Source organism: Oncorhynchus mykiss, chromosome 24 (assembly GCF_057628025.1).
Source record: "Oncorhynchus mykiss isolate SJ-2025 chromosome 24, ASM5762802v1, whole genome shotgun sequence".
In the NCBI taxonomy this organism is placed as follows: Eukaryota; Metazoa; Chordata; class Actinopteri; order Salmoniformes; family Salmonidae; genus Oncorhynchus; species Oncorhynchus mykiss.
The window spans coordinates 17,003,235-17,019,309 of NC_143045.1; the positions used below are offsets into that span (position 1 = coordinate 17,003,235).

At 44.1% G+C, this 16,075-nt stretch overlaps 1 protein-coding gene across 3 annotated transcripts in view; it reads left to right on the forward strand.

The window, feature by feature from the left end:
* gosr1 (golgi SNAP receptor complex member 1) overlaps positions 1–16,075 on the forward strand; it is a 51,828-nt gene that overhangs the window by 24,796 nt on the left and 10,957 nt on the right. For all 3 annotated transcript variants that reach the window (XR_016491341.1, XM_021582419.3, XM_021582420.3), the window contains exon 7: positions 12,380–12,409. Coding sequence is in view for 2 of the 3 variants with exons in the window: in XM_021582419.3 (XP_021438094.1) it covers positions 12,380–12,409 (30 nt within the window). In the remaining variant the exon portion in view is untranslated. The remainder of the gene's footprint in view (positions 1–12,379; positions 12,410–16,075) is intronic.

Below are 16,075 nucleotides of genomic sequence, written 5' to 3' on the forward strand. Positions count from 1 at the left end.
TCATTATTCCCAAATCACTACGTCCAGAGATGCTTACCCGCATACACTCCAGTCACGTTGGAGGTGATGCATGCTACCGCCAGGCTCGTGAAACATTATACTGGCCAAACATGCAAGCAGAAATGAAAGACTTTGTCAGCAACTGTACCACATGCAATGAGTACGCTCATGAACAGCAAAAGGAAACCATGATGTCACACGAACTGCCCACAAGGGCCTGGCAAATTGTCAGCATGGACTTATTCAGCCACAGACAAAAGGACTAGCTGATCTCATCTCGAAAGGTCCAGTTGATCACTACTCTGACTTTTGGGAAATTGAACTGCTCCCTGACTTGTCTGCAGAGACGGTCATAAAGCGCTGCAAGGCGCAGTTTGCAAGGCAAGGTCAGCCTGACAAGGTAATCACGGACAATGGCCCACAATTCACTGCACAGTTCAAGCGTTTCGCCTCAGAATGGGAGTTTGACCACGTGACCTCGTCTCCAAGACACCCAAAAGCAAATGGCAAGGCAGGATCAGCTGTCAAGATTGCAAAAAAACTGTTAAGCAGGGCCTTGCGCGACAGCAACGACCCATGGAAGCCATCTTACAGTGGAGGAACACACCCACCGAAAACATGGACAGCAGCCCAGCACAACGCCTTCTGTCCAGACGTCTGAAGACTACCATCCCTGTAGCTAACAAGCTACTTAAGCCCTGCGTCATGGTTGGCGTCACGGACAAACTGCGTCACAGAAAGCAGCTCGCTAAGTGCTTCTACGACCGGACTGCTCGGGACCTACCAGAGCTGGAGATGGGTGAAACGATAAGGATGAAACCGCTGCCGGGAGACCACACAGGACTTTGGAGGCTGGGCACATGCCTGCAGAGAGTTGCACCACGTTCTTACCTGGTGGATGTTGGTGGCTCCCTCTATTGTCGCAATCGGGTGGATCTGCGTGTAGCAGAGCAGACAAACCAGAACACGCCATACACTCACCTAGATGAGCTGGATCACAGTCCAGGCCTAAGGGTAAGGGGCGCAGAATTGAGACATGGGCCAACTGAAGGTGAGGCTTCTACCTCACCAAGCTCTCCAGCTCGTGCCCCTAATCCTACCCCTGTCAGAGCCAATACTTACTCACGGGTGGGTCGGCTGTGCAAGCCACAGGCTTACTCTAAGCAAGGGACTGTTAACTTGCCCTCGGTTAATTAAAATCTATATTTTTTTCTTAAATAATTAAATTACTATTAAAAAAGGAAGATGACAGCTGAAGTAAAAAAGAAAATGTCATGCTTTTTCTATTGTTATGACCTGACTGTTAAGAACTTAATGTTATGCCTTTATGTTTGCACTTTCTATTGAAAAGGATGATGTTGGGATTTTCATACTCAACAGTTTTGCGTGTGTATCAAGAACGGTCCACCACTCAAAGGACATCCAGCCAACTTGACACAACTATGGGAAGCATTGGAGTCAACATGGGCCTGCATCCCTGTGGAAGGTTTTCGACACCAAAGGGGGGGTGCAACTCAATATCAGGAAGATGTTCTTAATGTTTTGTACACTCAGTGTTTTTCCAGTCTTCTTCACACTCACGTGATTTCATCTACCTCCTTTTCTTCCTCATGGTGTCTCCCCATCACCTCTCATGCCAGTACTATCTCACACACACCATTTCTCCCTCCCTCCGTTTGTGTCAGTTCTCAGGAGCGTGGACATAAATATCTCTCTCACACACACAGTCCCAATGAGAAGCTGTAACAAGACACTTTTTAAACAAAAACAAAAAACAATCTTTCTCCAATATCTGTCTTGTTTGATCCATCAATGAAACGGACATACTCCTAGCAGAGCTGAGGCTGATTGATCATGGTTGAAGAATCACGAGGTCCAATTTGATTGATCACATAACAGGGTCAATTTTCCTCACTGGATGATTGACAGCACCACTGAGCCTTGGAGCCATGCCTGTTTAATTAGCTATTTGATTTCCTAATCTGGCATCGATCTGCTCCCTCACCCCCTTTGTCTCAGAAAAGTTATCAAGACAGTACAGAAGTTTCTATCTGAAAAAGTTATGAAGGTTAATCCAAGTAGTTTCTTTCTGATTTAGGAGGCATTGTGGACAGTGTGTGACAGAATGCAGTAGTGTGTGGATGCCTTCCGCAATGCAGTTGTTCCTGGACATTGGTGCTTCACTGAGTCATTGATCTCTGCACTTGTTGGGAAGTTTTGCTCCTAGAAAAGGTAGGTTTCTAGAGGATAAATTGCAAGGCCACAGAGAATACGCTTTGTTCTAATGGCTGATTTTAATGACCGCAACAACAGAGCACTGAGCTAAGAGGCAGGATGGAGAATACCCTGGTTGTAGCTGTGCCCGCCGTGAGGATACACACATCCCTATCTTGTCCTACCTCCCCTCTACAACTGAACCATAAAGCCTGAGAGCGAGTGCGCAACACACAAATCCGTCCCCAGTCTCATTGGCGCTTATAAAAATGCCATGAATCAGCTTCCACCGCAGCTCTCAGTCGTCGTCCCCCCCCTTCTGCACCTAATGATTTACTAGCTGAGCACCACAGCAGACTGATGGTGAAGGTCCAGACTTTTACCAGTCATCCTTTCTTCCTTCCATTGGCCACCTTGCCTTTTATTAATTCAATCAACCTCTAATAACAGCTTTGTCAGGTGGGTGTCAACCCCTCACTCTCACCCAGCTGTCCTCCTTACCCCCCTCACCACTATCCTCACCAAGCTGTCACCATGATTAATAGACCAATAACAAAGAATGTAAACCTTTCTGCCAATAACAGCTAGTTTTCAGTTACCCCTTCCTGCTCAGACCACTCCCAGACTGTCCTAGAACAATTCTTGCTTGAATTATTTTTGCTAAAACTTTTTTCCTTTTGAATGGAAATCTATTACAGTAGGGTACTTAATTGTTACCCAGAAATTATTTCATATTGATCCAAAAACGGCAGCATTGGGCCATTTCATTGGCTCATTAATTTGACGCATGTTGCACTACAATGTCATTTTTCTTATTTTGTACTCTTTTTTTTTTTTTTTTTTTTCATCCCTACAATAGAGTTCCAGACACTTGTAGAATCTATGCACAGGTGCACTGAAGTGGCTCGTTGTGGCCCAACGCCCTATTGAGACACTTTTTATATTGATTTTGGCACCTTTTTTATATGGCTTACATCCTAAGTCTTTGTCTCTAGCCAAATAGTTAGTCCTAAAAAGTTTAGAAGCTAATTTGATTCGGATCTTTACTCAAGCTCCAATGAGTAGCTAATTGCAGTCTTGAATTGCATACTTGCGTAGGGTATAAATGAGGCTTTCGGTCATCAACAGCTGTAAGACCGATGGGAAGACACTGTCGCACTACTCCTCTAGAGTGGCCAGAGAGACTGCAGGTCTCATGCTGATAGACTTAAGAGAGGTCATCTTTCCAGGAACGCTAGTTAACACCAACGGGAAGGAAGTAATCATCAACTCCCCATACATACACACCATTAGGGCTTGTCAGAGCACACACATTATACCAAAACGCCCTCATTAACTCTCAAGTGCAGTTTAAATCAATATCACGTCTTGATCTCTGTCAACTTTTGACCGCTGTGGTAGGACATTGAGTCACCTGCTTCCCCGTTGGTGAATCCAGCGATGTGCAGTATGTCGTCGTCGGCTCCTGGACCCACAGAGGAGGAGTACTTGGCAAACTCTCTCGTTTCCCATCAAAGTCCTCCATGTCCTTCCTCAGCTCATGTCCGTCCTCATACTTCCTCCTCCGGGTGAGATGGAATATGTCCTCCAGCCCCAGCCAATACTCTCCATCTGCTTTGCCAAACCCTCTCTTGTAGTGATCCCATCGCCTGTGCCGTCCACCCTGCCGCCAGTGGCCAGTACACCTGCACGCTGGACGTTGGGCCAAGTAGGTAGAAGCTGTAGATGCTGCTGGGTTGGGTGTTGTCATGGTTGTAGATGTCAGCACATTATAAAGGCAGGGTTTACTGAGAGTGGACGGCTACAGGAGCCAATAGAGCCAGGAGCAACATTACCTTCTTTCTACCGGATGGAGAGTTGTTTCACGTTGATTTGTGTCGTCTCGTTTTCTGTCTTGATGGTTTTTCTGATTGATTCGGACTCTTATGCCTGTGATGAGCCCAAAATAACATGATCAACTTTACAGATTTGTGTGGAGTTAAGTGTCCAATAGACCTTATCTGCTGACTGGGTGGAAATGTTGTAGCTGTGTGTTCATTGACGTCAAGGTACCAGTACTGCTTTTTGGTTCTTGACTAACAAGCCATGGTTAGAATCAGACGCCTGTGTATTTTTCTGAACCAATATGTGCGTGCATGCTAAGTTTGACAAAAACAGCTTTACAATTTGATAATCTATGAATGTAGGTGGATTTGCACAGTTTTCACAATTTTGTTGCCTTAGACCCTGGAAGCATTTGGTCTTAGCAACTTTTTAAAGCTACTGTGAGATCAATACATCCTTTTTTGGGACTTTTCTGAGATATAGCCATTGATTCTTGAAGAATATAAATTATGCCACATGAGCTTAGTGCAACTTTCTTACCCAATCAGAACCATTCAAAACATGGTAAACTATCATTTTCATTCCGTGGATGGACAGTCTTTACGTTCAGAGCTATGAATGTAAGAGTAGTTCTCCAGCCCCATCCCTCAGACTTTTACCAAAACAGCTTTAAAACTGAATGTTTTATCTCCTCTTGACAAAATGGGAAAAATGTGCAACAAAGGGGTAAATACCTTTTATGGTTATTCATAATGCAGTATCCAGCCTTTATTTTGTATTTTTTACCATGGGCTATGTTTTGGTGGTACATGTGTGATGCTGTGGCTGATGTAACTGTGCGAGGTTAAGACCGTTTGTATTGGGATGGAACACCTGTTTGTATGTGTGACCCATCTGGCCTTCAGAGGTCTGACTGGTCAGGTACCATATGAGAACACTGCCTTTTGGCTATGGTGTCCCTCCACCAGTGACTTTGCAGAGTAATTATTTTAAACCACTATCCTCCATCTCCTCATGGTCATTTGCTGCATTCCTATTGGTCCTCCTGTCCTGACACCTATAGTCCAGATGGTCCCTTCATATGGACAACCTGGCTTCGTTCCAGTTCTCGGGGTGTGCACTCGTTCACTAACAATCATGCGTTGGATTGGTGCAAGCCTAGCTGGAAGGAGTTTCCACCATATTCCTCACACCAGTCCATTCCTTATACACTCCCCCTCATGGATTTAAAAAAATATTTCACCTTTATTTAACCAGGTAGGCAAGTTGAGAACAAGTTCTCATTTACAATTGCGACCTGGCCAAGATAAAGCAAAGCAGTTTGACACACACAACGACACAGTTACACATGGAGTAAAACAAACATACAGTCAATAATACAGTATAAACAAGTCTATATACGATGTGAGCAAATGAGGTGAGATAAGGGAGGTAAAGGCAAAAAAGGCCATGGTGGCCAAGTAAATATAATATAGCAAGTAAAACACTGGAATGGTAGATTTGCGGTGGAAGAATGTGCAAAGTAGAAATAAAAATAATGGGGTACACAGGAGCAAAATAAATAAATAATAAAATAAATACAGTTGGGAAAGAGGTAGTTGTTTGGGCTAAATTATAGGTGGGCTATGAACAGGTGCAGTAATCTGTGAGCTGCTCTGACAGTTGGTGCTTAAAGCTAGTGAGGGAGATAAGTGTTTCCAGTTTCAGAGATTTTTGTAGTTCATTCCAGTCATTGGCAGCAGAGAACTGGAAGGATAGGCGGCCAAAGAAAGAATTGGTTTTGGGGGTGACTAGAGAGATATACCTGCTGGAGCGTGTGCTACAGGTGGGAGATGCTATGGTGACCAGCGAGCTGAGATAAGGGGGACTTTACCTAGCAGGGTCTTGTAGATGACATGGAGCCAGTGGGTTTGGCGACGAGTATGAAGCGAGGACCAGCCAACGAGAGCGTACAGGTCGCAATGGTGGGTAGTATATGGGGCTTTGGTGACAAAACGGATTGCACTGTGATAGACTGCATCCAATTTGTTGAGTAGGGTATTGGAGGCTATTTTGTAAATGACATCGCTGAAGTCGAGGATTGGTAGGATGGTCAGTTTTACAAGGGTATGTTTGGCAGCATGAGTGAAGGATGCTTTGTTTGCGAAATTGGAAGCCAATTCTAGATTTAACTTTGGATTGGAGATGTTTGATGTGGGTCTAGAAGGAGAGTTTACAGTCTAACCTGACACCTAGAATACGTGGACAACTACAAATACCTAAGTCAGAGCCGTCCAGAGTAGTGATGTTGGACAGGCGTGCAGGTGCAGGTAGCGATCGGTTGAAGAGCATGCATTTAGTTTTACTTGTATTTAAGAGCAATTGGAGGCCACGGAAGGAGAGTTGTATGGCATTGAAGCTTGCCTGGAGGGTTGTTAACACGGTGTCCAAAGAAGGGCCAGATGTATACAGAATGGTGTCGTCTGCGTAGAGGTGGATCAGAGATTTAAAAGTACACGCTTCAGGAAGGGTAGATAATCCCAACGCAGCCAATGTCCCATAACAACCCCCTTTTTATGTTCCAGGAAGTTTTAAAACAGGAATCAAGACATAACGGACATGTTATTTTCAGAGCAATGAAATGGTTAAACTAAACATGGTTTAACCATCTCACCAAATGCAGTTGTACTCATAATGGTTTGAAAAGAAGCTACAACAGTTTTGTGTAGGAACACACAACTTGTGTATTTGTTGGAAGTGAGACAGATGTTAAAACATCTCACTAAATAACCATAATATTGTTTCCCCTCCTACTCTATTGTCTACACTCTCCACCCTGATAATCAAGAACTCCGCCCTGATGATCAAGATCTCTGCCCTGATTTGACTACCTATTTCTTCCCCTTGGACACGAGCCAGACCAACTTAGCTCTATACTCGCCTCGCCCTCCTTTCTCTCCCTCCTCTCCTAGTCTTGCTGCCCTTCCCTCTCGCTGTCCTCCTCCCTCTGTCGTGCTGCCCCCCCACTCTCTTTCTCCCCTTCCTCGAGTTGTGCTGTTCCTTCCTGTCCTAACCATAAAATATGTGGTTGTCAGGCAGGGGTCAGCCCATTAGTAAAAAGAGGGCCTTGCCAGTCAGATCTGTCTCTCTCAGTAAAGCCAGGTGGCACAGGATGGAAGGATGGCCAAGCCCGCATCCCCTACTGCCCCCGGAGGACATGAATCACTGGGGGGGGGGGGGGGATATGGGATGAAGTGTGTGTGCTTTCGCAAAGCCGAGACATTGTGTAGTACTGTTGTGTACGACATGATTACAATTGCTTTGACTATCACAATCGCATCCTGTCTAGCAGAATATAAAATCATAATTGTTCCGACCAATAATTGAGGTTTGTCCACCAATGACCAAGCAATACTCTCTGGTGTCCTGTTCCCATGAAGGGAGAACTAAACTCACTACTGACTGCTACTTTGTTTTTGTTTATCCTATTTTCTCTGAGACATTACCAGTATTGATTTAAATTAGGAAATAAAGTGCTGTGACAATTGTTTTTGATGAGCAACTTGAGCCGCAAGGGGGGGACTGTGACACTAGAAGAATATGTGTGCCTGCTCAGAGGTTATTAGGCTCTGTGGAACTAGATGGAGGAGAGTTCTCGCCATGCCCTCTTCCTCCAGGGTAGGGAAGAAGACTCTGGGGACTCTCCCTCTCAGGGGAGCAAGATCCTGGTTCTCCTGAGCCCATCCCTCTTAGTCATCCAGGGCCTGGAAGACCAAACAAATGATTTACTCTGACTGGCTCCAGCTAAACCTCATTATCTCTAGTTTAGATGTTACTGCCTGGTTCCATCAACATCACAACAATATACCTCGGGATTAATTAACCTGTCCACGCACGCGCGCACACACTCACACACACACACACACACTCGCTCTCGGTCGGTCGGTTCAGGAAAAGGGTGGGGCGGGGGTGCTCCTTTTTAAAAGCCACACAGAGCTACAGGTGCAGCAGATGGCCTTGTCTTCAGTATGTGTACAGTATTTCCATTACAGCATTATTTATTGTATGATGCTGCCCATTGCCCATATACTGTAACAGTCATCCCATCCCACCACCATTAGCTCCATTCTAATTGGTTAGCATCCATAATGCTGTAATATATACATACAGGAAGTGCAATGCTTCCTGGCTCTTCTCTCTTCCACTCTGAAGAAATAGCACCTTATTCCCTATATAGTGCACTACTTTTGACCAGGGCCCGTCAAAAGTAGTTCACTGTCTAATATAGGGAATAGGGTGCCATTTGAGACATACTGTGAAGCAGTGCCTGGTCTCTGTGTGCAGCTGGCTGTGTTGCATTCACTGTAGTTCAGATTCACAACATTAATTCTGTCTGTTGAGACACTTCACGACGTTAGCCATTATCTCATCACACCTACAAAGGACAGCCATCCGACAAATGTGTTCAAGTTAAACTGGGGGAGGGAGAAGGGAAGATCAACTTCATTTTGGAATTTTCTGTGGTCTTAGGGGAAATGAGGGAGTTGGCCAGTTCCATGCTGTTGCCTAAAGAGAGCTCTGTAACAACAATTTGGGATAATAGCAATAGACTTGTTTGTGTTTGGTTCATCAATAAATACTTAGTTACAGAACTCCCACCCTAGGTGAGAGGCAGCCTACACTTTTATTCATTTGACCTAATGTAGATGAATGAGTCTAGGGTAAGCTAGTAGTAATTTACCTGTTTTTAAGCTCCATACTTTTTTGGATAACCTGTGTGTGAGGCTCTCTGTACAACCACTAAATGGGGGGTCCAATGTCACTGAGACTATTGCTGAAGGACAGGAAGAGAGACGGAGTAAAGGGCGTCAGCAGCAACGGACCATTTATAACAATTAGCAGCACATTGCTAACAGTGCTCACAGGCTTAATATGTCATCAACGGGTTGGCTGCAGATAAATGACACTGTATGAGGTGACACACCAACTAAACAGGCTATTAGCTGTGTCTGAAGATGAGCTCTGAGGTGATTGGTACTGTGTCACAGTGATGGGGGGCTAGGGATGATAGCAAAGCTATTTGTTTGAAGGATAGGATTGGGAACTGTGGGCAGTAAGAGGTTAGGAGTGGTACTATTTTGTCTGTGTGTTCATATTCAAGTCCAGTATACACTGAGTTTACAAAACGTTATGAACACCTGCTCTTTCAATGACCTAGACTGACCAGGTGAATTTAGGTGGAAGCTATGATGTAAGCCTGACTTTGACTGACAGTGAAAGTGATATAGCACACCTCTCAGATATACATTCAGGAGAGGGTCCCTCATCCCCTTCCCTCCCTCCCTCCCTCCTTCCCTCCTGTCTGGTTATGCAGCATTAGCATGCAAAGTGTTACCTGGGGTGTTAGCGCTAGGCTAGCTGAAAGAGAGAGGGATGAAGGGAGAGATGATGTTGTGGGAAATTAGGGAGTTAGCCATTTCCATATTGCTGCCTAAAGAGAGCTTTGTAACAATATAGGACAGGGATAGAGACTATAGCTTGAGAGAAGGAGAGATCTAGTAAAGTGCCTCGTCAGCAGCAACTGGGGCCATTAATAACAGTTAGCAGCACGGTGCTAACAGTGCTAATCTCACAGGCTTTGTCTTCAATGGGTTGGCTGACACCGTATGAGGTGACACCCCACATAAACAACAAGACTGGGATAGGATGAGGTACCATGGGTAGTAGGAAGTCAGGAGTGGTATGAATACATGCATACAGTTGAAGTAGGATCACCACTTTTATTTTAAGAATGTGAAAGGTCAGAATAATAGTAGAGAATGATTTATTTCAGCTTTTATTTATTTCATCACATTCCCAGTGGGTCAGAAGTTTACATACACTCAATTAGTATTTGGTAGCATTGCCTTTAAATTGTTTAGCTTGGGTCAAACGTTTCAGGTAGCCTTCCACAAGCTTCCCACAATAAGTTGGGTGAATTTTGGCCCATTCCTCCTGACAGAGCTGGTGTAACTGAGTCAGGTTTGTGCCTCCTTGCTCGCACACACTTTTTCAGTTCTGCCCACAAATGTTCTATAGGGTTGAGGTCAGGGCTTTGTGATGGCCACTCCAATACCTTGACTTTGTTGTCCTTAAGCCATTTTGTCACAACTTTGGAAGTATGCTCGGGGTCATTGTCCATTTGGAAGACCCATTTGCGACCAAGCTTTAACTTCCTGACTGATGTCTTGAGATGTTGCTTCAATATATCCACACAATTTTCCTGCCTCATGATGCCATCTATTTTGTGAAGTGTACCAGTCCCTCCTGTAGCAAAACACCCCCACAACATGATGCTGCCACCCCAATGTTTCATGGTTGGGATGGTGTTCTTCGGCTTGCAAGCATCCCCCCTTTTCTTCCAAACATAACGATGGCCAAACAATTATATATTTGTTTCATCAGACCGGAGGACATTTCTCCAAAAAGTACAATCTTTGTCCCCATGTGCAGTTGTAAACCGTAGTCTGGCTTTTTTATGGCGGTTTTGGAGCAGTGGCTTTTTCCTTGCTGAGCGGCCTTTCAGGTTATGTCGATATAGGACTTGTCTTACTGTGGATATAGTTACTTTTGTACTTGTTTCCTCTCGCATCTTCACAAGGTCCTTTGCTGTTGTTCTGGGATTGATTTGAAATTTTCACACAAGTACGTTCATCTCTAGGAGACAGAACACGTCTCCTTCCTGAGCGGTATGACAGCTGCATGGTCCCATGGTGTTTATACTTGTTTACTATTGTTTGTACAGATGAACGTGGTACCTTCAGGCATTTTGGAAATTGCTCCCAAGGATAAACCAGACTTGTGGAGGTCTATCATTTTTTTCTGAGGCCTTGGCTTATTTATTTTGATTTTCCCATGATGTCAAGCAAAGAGGCACTGAGTTTGAAGGTAGGCCATGAAATACATACACAGGCACACCTCCAATAGGCTAATTGACATAATTTCAGTCAATCAGAAGCTTCTAAAGCCATGTCCATAATTTTCTGGAATTTTCCAAGTTGTTTAAAGGCACAATCAACTTAGTGTATGTAAACTTCTGACCCACTGGAATTGTGATACAGTGAAATAATATGTAAACAATTGTTGGAATAATTACTTGTCATGCACATAGTAGATGTCCTTACCGACTTGCCAAAACTATAGTTTGTTAACAAGACATTTGTGGCCTGGTTGAAAAACAAGTTTTAATGACTCCAACCTAAGTGTATGTAAACCTCCGACTTCAACTGTACATTCAGGAGAGGGTTTCTCACCCCCTCCCTCCTTCGACCCCCTCCTGTCTGGTCATGCAGCATTATCATGCAAAGTGTTAGCTGTGGTGTTAGTGCTAGGCTAGCTCAGAGCGAGGGTTGGAGGGAGAGAGTGAAGGAAAGCACTTTAGGAGCTTAGTGCGGCCTTTCTCTCGCTTCTACGTATTATACATGTAATGGAGCTGAAACCTGCTAGACAGTCATTCCTCCTTTTTAGGAGATGTAGAGATGGATGGACAGATCACAGTATAGATATGTTTTCCACACCTCCCCTGAAACCACCTGACAATGACATGACATTCTAAAGAATTAGGCCGAAGATTTATTTAACAGTTTTATGCGGCTCTGAGAGAGGTTGTTTTAGTTGAAAAAATTGACAAGATAACATTTTATATATATGTTTTTTGATTCAATAAATATTTGATTTGTGAAGATAACCGCAATGCTGCTGTAGCCAATAAAGTCTACTCTATGTCGGCTATAGAGAAAGCCGTAGTAGTACCATACTGTGTTGACAATGCTATCCCTGACTGCAGGCTGATGTGTGTGGACAGGACATGACTCCTGTTATGAATGTTTCATGTGACCTTTCACCTCAGTGAATGCAATGCCATGGAGCTGTCATAAAGGTGACACAACAGCTGTCATAAGCAATCCCATCAAATAATTTGGTATTTATGACCCCATCTGTGCCCTGTGATACATTCAGTGGTTCCTCATCCTAACTCAAGATGCACAAAAGCAACTCTGTATTTTCTTGTAAATCATGCATTGAAGTCAATGAGAAATTGGAATGAAGGCCCATAACATAAATCAAAGTTGAGTATTTCAGCTCATCGGCTCTATTAGGCTGGGTGCTGCTGGGGAGGGAGGGAAGGGGGTTCCCGGCCAAGCGCAGCGAGCCCATGGACCTGATCAGAACTCTGGGTAGCTTGGCATCGATTGCTTTTTCCCTGATCCTGACTCCCAGAGAGATGTGGAGATAAAGTCTCCCCCATATCACCACACTGCTGCTGTCTCACCTCAGAAACTAACCATCTCCTTCTTCTCTTTTCTCCTCTCTCTCCTTGCAGCTCTGACCGCCTGATGGATGACACAATAAGGTAAGCCTAATGCAGACAGACATTCTCTCTCTCTGTTTTACTATCATTGTGGGGACCTAAAATGTATTTCCACTCAAAATCCAGTTTTCCCGGACCCTTAAACCTAACCATTACCCCTAATTGTAACCCTAAACCTAACCTCTAACCTCTAAAATAACTGGGAAATATCCCCACGAGGGAGAATTTTCCTTGTTTTACTATCCTTGTTGGGACTTTTTTTTTTTTCGGTACCCACGAGTATAGGCACTCACACACTCACACATATACAGTACCAGTCAAAGTTTGGACAAACCTACTGATGCAAGGGTTTCTCTTTATTTTTACTATTTTCTACATTGTAGAATAATAGTGACGACATCAAAACTATGAAATAACGTAAGGAATGATGTAGTAAGCAGAAATTATTATTATTATGGCAAGGACCGCTCAAATAAGCAAAGACATTACTTTAAGACATGAAGGTCAGTCAATCCTGAAAATGTCAAGAACTTTGAAAGGTTCTTCAAATGCAGTTGCAAAAACCATCAAGCGCTTTGATCAAACTGTCTCATGAGGACTGCCACAGGAAAGCAAGACTCAGAGTTACCTCTGCTGCAGAGGATAAGTTTGTTAGTTACCAGCCTCAGGAATTGCAGCCCAAGTTAATGCTTCAGAGTTCAAGTAACACACATCTCAACTTCAACTGTTCAGAGGAAACTGCTTGAATCAGGGCTTCATGGTCAAATTGCTCCAAAGAAACCACTACTAAAGGACACCAGTAAGATGACTTGCTTGGGCCAAGAAACATGAGGAATGGACATTAGACCGGTGGAAATCTGTCCTTTGGTTTGATGAGTCCAAATCTGAGATTTTTGGTTCCATCCGCCTTGTGTTTGTGAGACGCAGAGTAGGTGAACGGATGATCTCCACATATGTGGTTCCCACCGTGAAGCATGGAAGAGGTGTGATGGTGTGGGGGTGCTTTGCTGGTGACACTGTCAGTGATTTATTTACATTTCAAGCACACTTAACCAGCATAGCATAGCTACCATAGCATTCTGCAGCGATACGCCATCCCATGTGGTTTGCGCTTAGACAATGACCCAACAAACCATCCGGCTATGTAAGGGCTATTTGACCAAGAAGGAGAGTGATGGAGTGCTTCATCAGATGACCTGGCCCCCACGATCACCTGACCTCAACCCAGTTGAGATGGTTTGCGATGAGTTGGACTGCAGAGTGAAGGAAAAGCAGCCAACAAGTCTTCATCATATGTGGGAACTTCTTCAAGACTGCTGGGAAAGCATTCCAGGTGAAGCTGGTTGAGCGTGCCGAGAGTGTGCAAAGCTGTCAAGGCAAAGGGTGGCTACTTTGAAGAATCGATATATTGAAGAAAAGATATATATGTAAATGTATGTTTATCTTTATTTGGATTTGTTTTAAAACTTTTTTGGTTACTACATGATTCCATATGTGTTATTTCATAGTTTTGATGTATTCACTACTATTCTACAATGTAGAAAATAGTAAAAATAAAGGAAAACCATTGAATGACAAGGTGTTTCCAAACTTTTGACTGGTACTGATATATATCATTTCTACCACAACCTATAGAATTGCTACCACAGGGGTTGGTGTGGTAAAAATTCTATAGGAAGAGGGACTGAAGATTATTTCAAACAACAACTTTATTATAAGATGTGCAAAAATGGAGCAGTTTAACAATCCACTCACCTTACACAGTTAAAGCCAAACGAACAGAGTTGGCTTTCTCCTTTTATAGAAAGTAAATCTTCTTGTCATGTGACAGTTAGCTGAATTCTCTTTTTTCCCTGCAATTCCCACGTAGCTAAATTCCTGCCGATCGTGAACACAGGTCACACTGCGGTGTCACACAAGACAAGTTTGTATCAGTAAACAATACTCCCATATGACAACATACAATATTTAAGAAAAAAACAGCATAGTATGTCTAATTAAACAGTATAGTATGTCGTGAATATTAATTTCCTCCACATAGCTACAGTGGATGTGAGACATCTCCATGGGCATGAGGTGAAGTCTAAAGAGTTGAGTACAGAGACATTAGTGATCCTGACAAATCAGATGGTGACCTGTGTAGAGCGCTTTGCCTCTGACCCCACCTCTTAACATCCACTGTGACACCATTAGATGAAGAGATTACACCATTAGCCCAGAGATGGATACAAGATCAGCTTTCAGGCCTAAGTGGGCTGATATGGTCAAGCACAGTTTGAGGAGAGAGGAAGTGGACTATGCCGCTATCCCTCCCACCATCTCAGCCTCCCTGTTGCCTCTGCCTCATATGCCATAAGGGGTGTCCCCAATCATGTGTGGCCAACCAGCCCAACCTCCTCCACCCACCCTCCAGCTATCCATCCTTCCCTCCCTCCCCCTCCTATCCATCTTCTCTCCTTGCCGCAGTCCACCCACAGATTGCTGCCCATAGGGGAGGCTACTGGCACAGGTGCTTCATTAAGTGGACTTGTGAGCCGTCCAGCCCCCCTCTCCCACTCTCCTTCCTCTTGTTTAAGTGAAGCAGAAAATTACACTGGATGAGAAAGTCACCATCATTACCGGTTCTCTCAAAGTCTTGAACACGCCTAACAAGACACACACGCACACAGCGAGAAGACAATGAAGCTTATTTCTTTGTTCTCTTGATTATTTGTGTTATTATACCCTGTGGGGACGAGGAGGGCTGATACACATAATATATATATATATATATATATATGTGTGTGTGTGTGTGTGTGTGTGTGTGTATGCATCTTAATATGCAATCAGGTTTTAAGACCCTTTCACAGGTTGGAGATAACACCTGCAATGTTTTGAGAGTAACAGTTGATCAGGTACTCCAGTGAGTGCCCCGAAGCAGAAAGGAAAGGGGGAGATTCTTACAGCATAAAAATGCTGCTGTTTGTGGTAGTTACATTAACATCTCCATATTTAGGTCTTTCAAATTGCAGTTAGACTGGCGAGAATTGGTCTCAATAAACATATCTAGAAGCCCCACAGCGAGTTTACTTTAGATAATTTTCCTTGAGATGCTAACGGTGGTGAGGTAAGCTAGTTTAGCATTGAGCTGGTGTTCAGCCAGGTTGAGTTGGTGTGTGTATGAGTTAGCATTAGACTAGCCCCTATCAGATAGCAGCTCTGATTGCCAGTAGCACATTAGCGTAGCGCTAACGCTGGCCCAGTGTTACAGTCCGTCAGCAGTGTTGGGCTTTGGGAAGAGAGGCGATCAGTCTTCCCCTCTGACTATGGAGAACATGATATATGAGCTAGACCCTTGGCATAGAGAGAGAGACCCTGCAATACCCTGCAAGAGGTGTTGCACACGCTTACTATATTTACTCAGACACTCGCACCCATGCATACACACTCAAACACACAGTGCACTCACATCCTTGCTTGGTCAAACTCACTCAAAACACCAAACACGCACACATGCTCACTCACCTGACCAAGTCACTAATCTGACAACCAGGCTCAGTATACTAGGTTCTGACAGCCATGTAAACAAGTCTGGTTGACCCCCCATGGGTTCTGCTCACCAAGGGCCATACCTGGCCTAGGGGGCCCCCAGGACACCCTTTCGTGTTTTACTGTTGTCACCTCGTTACAGTCTCTGAGGCCAGGGCAGACTGTTGCGTAATCCTACCT